The sequence below is a fragment of the Hippoglossus hippoglossus genome, chromosome 14, assembly GCF_009819705.1.
Source record: "Hippoglossus hippoglossus isolate fHipHip1 chromosome 14, fHipHip1.pri, whole genome shotgun sequence".
Classification (NCBI taxonomy): domain Eukaryota; kingdom Metazoa; phylum Chordata; class Actinopteri; order Pleuronectiformes; family Pleuronectidae; genus Hippoglossus; species Hippoglossus hippoglossus.
This window is the reverse complement of record NC_047164.1, coordinates 21,770,806-21,779,703: the sequence shown is the minus strand read 5'-3', so window position 1 is coordinate 21,779,703 and position 8,898 is coordinate 21,770,806. Positions and strand designations below refer to the sequence as shown.

The 8,898-nt window shown below is 40.3% G+C and overlaps 1 protein-coding gene across 1 annotated transcript; it reads left to right on the top strand.

Annotated features, from left to right (window-relative positions):
• Positions 1-810: 810 nt before the first annotated feature.
• On the top strand, positions 811-5,288 carry nccrp1 (P1, F-box associated domain containing). The gene is made up of 6 exons (XM_034607395.1): positions 811-1,053; positions 2,489-2,569; positions 2,661-2,757; positions 3,712-3,807; positions 4,616-4,754; positions 4,832-5,288. Exons 1-6 carry the CDS (start codon positions 912-914, stop codon positions 4,976-4,978), a joined length of 702 nt encoding a protein of 233 aa, XP_034463286.1. The 5' UTR covers positions 811-911; the 3' UTR covers positions 4,979-5,288.
• The last annotated feature ends 3,610 nt before the right edge of the window (positions 5,289-8,898 follow it).

Below are 8,898 nucleotides of genomic sequence, written 5' to 3'. Positions count from 1 at the left end.
TCACCCGGAAAACACCAGACCAACAGTGAAGTGTGGAGGTGGGAACATCATGGTGTGGGGCTGGGTTTCAGCATAGGGCACTGGCAAACTTCATATAATTGAAGGAAGGATGAATGGAAAAATGTACCGAGACATTCTTGATAAAAATCTGCTGCCATCTACCAGGATGATGAAGATGAAACGAGGGCGGACATTTCAGCAAGACAATGACCCCAAACACACAGCCAAGGGAACTCTCAATTGGTTTCAGAGAAAGAAAATAAAGCTGCTAGAATGGCTCCTGATGGAAACCTGTGGAAAGAACAAAAGATCAGAGTTCATAGAAGAGGCCCACGGAACCTTCAAGATTTGAAGTTTGTGTGGAAGAATGGGCCAAAATCACACCTGAGCAATGCATGCGACTAGTTTCTCCATACAGGAGGCGTCTTGAAGCTGTCATCACCAACAAAGGCTTTTGTACGAAGTATTAAATAAATTTCAGTAAGCGTGTTCAATACTTTTTCCCTGTGTCATTCCATTTTATTACACATAACTTAATTATTGAACTTATTTGTTTGGTTTTCTTTGTATGTATGGATTACTGTATGGTTGTTACCGACATCTGGTGAAAATGTCATGTCAATAGCACCTTTAGAAATATATTTACTGAGAAAAATGGTGACGTGTTCAATACTTCTTTTACCAGCTGTATATAGCCACACACTTCCTCCTGAACACAGACGGACAGGGAGATGCTGTCAGTGTGTGACCTGTGTTGGGCACAGTATTAAACGCTGTGGCTTTAAGAGAGCAGGAGGCCGCTGCTTCCATTACAACACACAGGGGTGTGGCGCACAACACACCGCATAATAAAAACCCGTGTACAGTTCCTGGCTGTGTTAGTGTGATATTACACAACATCTGGTCTCAACATGTCTGCCGATGAGTGGAAGAAGAAGTGTGAGGCCGAGTGGAGCCTGCAGGGAGCTCCGCTGCCCGACAGCCTGGACTGGAAGTCCGTCTACGAGGCGAAGCCGCTGGGGAGAAACTTACTGAAGAACCCTGCTCCTCTCGGTACCACGACTCTTCTGCTTCTGCTTCTGCTGCTGCTTTCCTCTTCAGTGCTGATCAACACTGTGCTGATAGGAGCGTGTAATACTCTAATTTGGGTATTAGCGTTTCCGCTCAGGTTCCGCATCGGTTCTACGTTGAGTGGAAAACCTTGGGAGTCTCTTTCCCAAAGTTTTGTTCTGATTCAGTTCAGATATAAAGTGATCCAGAGGTGGTTTCAGTGCTGGTGCTGAGTTCACTGTCAGTGCTGCTGCTCCTCTTTAGTAACACGTGGACATATTGAGCCAATAAGGCACACACGTCCTCGTGAACATCTGTCAAACTGCCGTGTGTAATCTGACTAAGGGTGTGAAGAAAGAGTGCTCCAGAGCTGTGTTAATCCTCCTCACTGCTCCTCTTGGTTTGGTTTTTATTATTATTCTACTTATCACTGCAGCATCTGCACTGATGATTGGTTTAATGCAGCCTCATCTGTTCCAGTAGTACTTACACCAAAGGGGATACTAGTCAATGTCTGCTTGTTGTTTAATCAATATAACAGAACATTCATTTGTGTAAACCACAAAAACAAACAGCTTCATAGAGGCACAGAAAAACATGAATTAGTCCTTATTATACGGCATATCACGTGTCATATATGCACTATATCAATAAGGTCACTCGTTTTTCACAATAAAAAGAGTTGGTTGACTTCTCACAAGTGATGAATTTTCCTCTGACCCATTGTTGCATAGAGATACGCAGTTTTTTTTTTTAACCAAGGTTTTTGTGATCTCTTCTGCTGAGATCAAACAAAAAATAACTGCATGTCTCTGCTCAACAAGGTTTTTGTTTTATGAAGAATCGTCACTGGTAAAATTTTCACAAAATTCCAAATATCTACAATTGAAATAGGAAGAAAGTGACCGGGTGATAGTCTCTATGAGCTGTGTGGATAGAAAATAAAGGTAATTGTTGGATTGTTTTATTTTCTTAATTCTCTTATTAAAGATATAATTATACGAGTATCTTATTTTTAAAGAAGATGTTATAGATTGGTCCAGTCCAGTTTATAATGAGGAATTGCAGCAACATTTATCACCAAGAAGAAATTCGGAAAGCTACGTTCATTGAACACTAAACTATTGTTTCTTGCGTGGGAAGGAACCGGTGAACGAGGTCAATGCATTGTAAAGCTGTCATGTTTAAACTAAAATGATCAGTGTGTTTGCTTAGAGAAAGAAAAATAATCTCTTAAGTCTCAAAGGGCATACAGTATGTGAGATTTATGAGCTGCTGACTAATTCTTAAAGTGTGTGTTTTTGAAACAGGGGCACACCCACTGACCCTGTCTGAAAGATATATTCTTTGGCTTTGTGATATGTATGGTGTGATTACTGCGGCTTTAGTAGGTGTGGCCCCTTTTTACAACTGTCCCTTTGTCTTAATCCTGACACAGGTTTGAGTAAAGACGCTCCTCCACCTGAGCCTGAGCTGCATGATGTGCCAATGCATGGACCTCCACGTTTTCAACTTGACGGTGAGAGAAACAGCTGATCAGCACGTTACGCAGCAAATTGAAAGTAAAGAGAATGAATGAAGTTTTGCTGAGTTCATCTCTTAAATCTTAGGTGACTTCACCGGCTGGACCACGTCTGTCGAGATCCTCCCCTATGATACCAGTGGCATCCCACAAGGTGCCATGATCTGTCAGTTGCCTCAACACAGGTGGGTCGGATGTTAACCATACTATTGGTTATTACAGTGATTACCAATGAGCATTTTCAAAAAACTTGCATGTCTATATTAATTCCACAAACGTCTGTCTGTATCTGATACACATATCGCAATCACCGTTTATCTTATTGGCCTCACACTTGGCATGTGTATTCTTAGTGGCCCAGGGAAGTACAGTGTCACATTTGGTGTAATTTGGACAGTCCATATCTTGAATATTAATAAAACTTAAAAAAATAGTCGACCGGCGCCCTGTAGCAGGCAGTCGGGACATAGTTGAACATGTCCTCTGCTATGTCCTCAGATAAACTACAGCAGTGGTCAGTAGCTGGCAGCCTGCGGCCATTAATATCTGTCCCACCAGATCATTTCAATGATATTTCACCATAACGGACTGACAGACAATCTTAGTGGCTGATCTCTGTCGTCGCAACAAAATTCATAGACTCAATTCCTCTCTAGCAATTTGCATTCAAAGTCAAAGCAGAATGTTGTTTTTGTTGCTGCAATTCTTTATATTGAGCTGAATTACAGAGCTTTTATTTTGAAAGGCTTTGAACTTGGGTCTGAAGATTGTGTCACTTCCTTATCAGATCTCTGAAATAGCTGACATGCAATGTATGAAAAAAATAAGACCAGTTCAATCAATCATTCAAACATACTTAACTAAAACTATTGACTATAAAATCTTCATTGGAGATAAACCAGGTAGGATGAACACAAAGTTTTCAAACTTCCCTCTGCTCCATAGACCGTTTATAAAAACATCTGTACACAACGTCCCACACACAAAGAATAAAAAGTGACTCACTAACATCAAGGAACAATTCTAAAGTAACTCCGGAGCATAAATACAAGACAAGAAATCGGCCCATTCCAAATGGGCAGGTTTACAATGGGTACTGCATTAGTATTTTTGACTCATGTCTGCTCTGTTGTCCTCAGCTGGTTCTCCATGGAGCAGGTTGTGGACTTGAAGGCAGAGGGACTGTGGGAAGAGCTGCTGGATACATTTCAGCCTGAAATAGTCATCCAAGACTGGTGAGTTGATGAGCACCACCGCCCTGTTTTCATAATAGACAGTGTATGATTCATTGTCACTGTCAGCATGATTGGCACACACTTAGGTGACACCATACTCTGCCAAGGTCTGTGCATTTGGAATTTCTTGGAGAAAAAGAACTTGCCCTGGATTATTTAACTATTTTAGCTTAGCATCGAAGCACAAATCCCCGTAGACAGAATCAAAGTGTTAGTGATCAGTAAAGTTGTATATAATCTAATGGGACTAAAACATGTCGTTAGTAGTTGTAAGGGGAATCCAAACATGAGCAGATATAATAATAACTTCATGTAACTGTTCTCTGTGGGAGCAAACTAGACATGGCTGAACACACACACACGCACACACACAATTATATGTATTTGCATGTTCAGCATATCTGCTGTTCTCTGACTGAAAGACTATCAGGTCACTCTAACGAGTAAGAGTCAAGCATTTATCGGTCTTGATATCAAACCACACAGGTCTTTCAAGATGCCTCTTTGAAGTTAGCACAGCTGAGACAAGGTAGTCCATTAGTCAATTGAAATTAGAATAAATAGTAATGATGATTAAATAACGATTTCAGTAATTTTTCAATGACAAATTGATATTTTCTGGCATTTCATACACTAAAGAAACAATTGCTTGATTGAAAAAATAGCAGGTTTATCAATATAATTATCAATTAGTTTCAGCTCAAGACTCTTTCATGGAGTAAACTGGAAATGAAAAAAATTGTAAGCATTTGCTGTGCTGCCATCTGTCTTGAAAGAGCCTCCCAATGAAATGATGTGTTACTTTCAGCTATGAGGAGAGTCAGGTGCATAAGTTCATCTACCAGCTGCATGTGAAGCTACTGGGTGCAGACAAAAGCACAGTGATCTCAGAGCACTCAGTCAACCCCACTGAAGACCTCAGCACATACTCCCACACCTGGAAAGAGGTGAGTGGCACAGTCCTCTGCAGAAACATCCGCTCGCATTCAGGTCAATCATTGCATTTCTCTGTGTTGGCCTGCAGGTGTCGCATGTGTTCTGCAACTATGGACCTGGGGTGAGATACGTCCACTTCCTGCACCGACTGAAGAATAGTTTCATGAACGAGTTCTTCCCTACAAAGTTCACTGGCAGCTCAGTGATTGTCAGACCAGTCACAACCAGCTCCTAGGCTGAGTCCTGCTGAAACACTGCAAAGCACTTACAGTTGCTAACACGCTCAATCTAATCAACCTGATCAACCCATATTTGCTTTGAGATTATCAATATGGGTTTGGTTTGAATGCACTTTTAAATGATCAATCTTTGTCTTAACTTTTTATGCTGATTGTTTAGATTGACTTAATTGTTTTTTTATTTTGCATTTGCTTTTTTTAGCACTACACTTGTGTATAATAAAACATTTAATTTTGATTTCATTTTTAACTGTGAAATCATGTTTCTGAAAAGCACTAAAGGCCGACACTTGAATAGTACAAAAACATACACACTACATCAATCAACAGAAATAAGGACTCGAATGAAAAAGTTTGACTACTCAGAGGAGGAGGTGGTAGTTTTAGTTAAACTTTCCTTTATAAAGCTGAATTAATAAATCTCATTTAAACTTAAAACTGGTTGAAAGTTATGCAACCAGTTCCTCCATGGATTATATTGGTGTTATTAAACATTAAACATAAACATTTTAATTGCATTCTGACATTATGCTGAAACAAATAATATCTCCTAAATAACTTTCATGTTACCACCTTGTAACAAAATAGCATTCTCTTCTTAAATCACCTAATAATGCTCTAGATTATAAGCAGTCAAGAAGAACTCTTGGGTTTCCAGACTGAAAACTCTGACTGGTGTCTGAAAAGGGACTGTCTGACCCAAAGTCTATTTAAAATCTTACAGCAGCCGACTTGATGATTAAATCCATTAATACTGACTTATCAGTTATAAATTCAGATTTACTGGGCTAGAAAGTGTGATACCAATAAGCATTTATTAATTACTATACCATCACCAACATTCAGAAAGCACAATACCGAAATAGAATAATAAACACCAGCCAGAGGGATTTTTCACAGCCTGCCAAGACAAAATATGCTCTCACTATAGCATCAAATACATAGTACAATTTGTATCTACTTTCCAGTGAAAATTGTGTTTTAATTGCTTCCACATGCATTGTACTGACAGTCAAAATACAACCAAGAGAATATAAATCCAACAACATGAACCAACACGGAGAGAAGCTAATGTGTTTCCGCTTAAGCACTTAACAACAGTGGAGAGAAGAAGAAAAAAAAAAAACAGGAAGAAACCTCAGACAGAACCAGACTCATTGTGAGTGGAATAATAAGTTGAGTCACCAGGGGAAGATCTGGAGTCAGAAACAACTGCAGAGAGAGATTTTGTGGATATCACATGCAGAGAAGCTAATGTGGGTCCTGTCCTATAGAGACTTATTCCAACAAGAATACACTACAATGCAAACATGCCAACACATACAGCACTGTATCACAGGTTTGTTGTGATTCTTATTCATCACAATCACATCATGGATGCACCTGATTAGTCCCAAATTTGTTCTGCAGCAGGACAAGGAGCCCAAACACACAGACAGAACTGTCTTAGGACACAATAAGGAGAGAAAGTCCTGCTGCAGGTAGTTGGGCCACTGCAGAGCCCTGATCTCATCACCATGGAGTCTAGATTAAAGCCACAGAACTTCTGAGCCAACTTTTCTGAGATGCTTGTAACAATCCAAAGACAGATTGTGGATGTGTACTGCAGAGAACGGGTGCTATTTTAAAGGCTAAGGGAGGATCAGAGCAAATATTGATTGGACTGAACCATTCACTGCCGTGGTGCCATCTCCTCGACCTCTTGTGACTCCAGCTGATGAAGCTCTTGCTGTCACTGTCGTCCAGGAGGTTTTGACCAAAAGCAAGACTGCACCAGCACAGCAGCCAACATCCAGCCTTAAAAAAGACTTGTTTCATTTCTGCCTCCTCTTCTTACTCCTCCTGATGAGTCTCCTGGTGAACCAGCGAAGCAGCCAACTCTGCAGTGTGATGGAAGTTTTCTCGAAGCTGGTGAAAGGAGTACTCAGGCAGCAGCTGATGTCTTAAGGAGACCAGAAGGTGAAACAATATACAAACGCTAACAGAGTAACATGAGCAATTGTCACCCCCAAGTCTGAAGATGTCTCCCACAGCATCCCCATATATCTCACTCTACTTGCATCACCCATTCTAACAGCACATCCATGAAAGCATGCATACCTAACCTTTACGTCTAGCCACTGATGTAATACGCAAATGAGTTGGATTTGGGTCCTCTCTGTCTGGGCATCTGAATTAGGTATGAAAGTCCATGAGCGTAGATGATACAATGTACTGTTGGTTGGCCCTTTATCTATAACCCAACCTTGGGTACTGCTTAGAGAGAGAAGGGAGTATCTGTGGAATGAGTCTGGCTGTAGTCTCTTCATGGTGAACAGATTTACTGTATCAGGATAGTCAAACATTCTCTCACATGCAGCAGTGTCAGCTCCAACATCTCCTCTGACACTACTTGTCTCCAGTCACTGCTGAGTCCACCATTCCTCACTGGAATCCAAGGCTTTTTAGCCAGATCAGACAAACTCTGCTGCCATTTTCCACCTGAAGAAACAGGACTAGAAACTATTTTCCTCAGTGATTATTCACTTTTGCATATTCATTCATTTTAAAATAAAATTATAAATTTGTTGTTGCATTGCAGTAAGTCTCTACCAGTCATTTTCCTTTACTGTGAACTGCAACACGGAATGAAAACATTTATAAACTATAATGGCACTCAGAGCTCATGCCTCCACCAAGATCCAACAGTCCCTTTACTTTCAATCAAGCTGCACCAAATTTCACACACTCACTCTAGATATCAGCCTCCTAAGTATGCCTGCTTTTTCATTAAGACCCATTCATTATTTACAAGGAATTTGGTAAAAAGGTTGAAAAATGCTCTTGTAATAATCAAGACACACACACACACACACACACACACACACACACACACACACAGAGAAGCATAAACAAAAGCCTGCTTCCATCTATGCCAGCATGCAGGGTAAGGAAACTGCCATGCACGGTAGGAGACAACAGGGGCCAATAAGCAGCTGGATAGTAAGAGGACAATGTTAACAGATGTTTTGCTATAAATTTCAACCTCAAACTATACAAATTTAATTCCCAGCAGAAAGTAGGGTATGCTTTTGGGAGTAATTACTTTGCAGCTCCACTAATGACGACTGTACAGTCCGCATACTTACTGTGTCCTATTTTTCGATCGCTAACATGCATTGGTCAAAACTGAAGTCACGTTGTCTTCACACAGTCAATGAAACAGAAGGTTATGTGGGCCATTTTTCATTGCTTTAGCACAAAATGCATTCAATGACCAAACTTTCCAAAAACCATGAACTCATGGATGAGTCAAACACAGTGTGAATGACACCGTTTCGAGTCGAATTTGAATTTCAGGGCTTATGGACACGGATGAAAGAGCCGTCTTACATTTTTTAGAAGGAGTCACCAGTTACTTTAATTATATGGATTTGGCTGCAACGCTGTTTAGCCCTGAAACTCCAAAAGTGTTTTGTGGACTCAAACACTTCACCCACTCCTCCATCGGCATAGTGGGGAGTAGATAACAAGTGACTTTTCATTTTTTGGTGAACTATTCCTTTAATTGTTTGGCCAATATGCTTGTTGCTAGTTGATGAAGAAAAATCTTCTGCACAGATATCTGATTATATGGCTGAATTTTCATTAGGCATGTGACAGATAGCAGTCTACATCACTACAAATTACAATACACTACAAGGTAAAGGTTCATTGTGTAAGATGTAGTTGAACAGATCTATTGGCAGAAATTGAATATGAAATAATCCTAGTGAAGTTCATTCTAGTACCCTAGAATGTGCCCTTTATATTTTAATACTTAATATTTACATCAGGAGCGGGGCCTCTCTACGGAGGCTGCCATGTTTTTGACAGTAGCCCAAATTGGACAAACTAAACACCTTTTGAGTTTTTATGACAACTGAAGTCTACCACA

What these genes read in the sequence shown, in the direction of transcription:
- nccrp1 (XM_034607395.1), top strand. Translation starts at nt 912, where the DNA reads ATGTCTGCCGATGAGTGGAAGAAGAAGTGTGAGGCCGAGTGGAGCCTG. An exon ending in GAAGAACCCTGCTCCTCTCG is followed by an intron (nt 1,054 to 2,488) that starts GTACCACGACTC and finishes ATCCTGACACAG; the next exon opens with GTTTGAGTAAAGACGCTCCT. An exon ending in GAAATAGTCATCCAAGACTG is followed by an intron (nt 3,808 to 4,615) that starts GTGAGTTGATGA and finishes TGTTACTTTCAG; the next exon opens with CTATGAGGAGAGTCAGGTGC.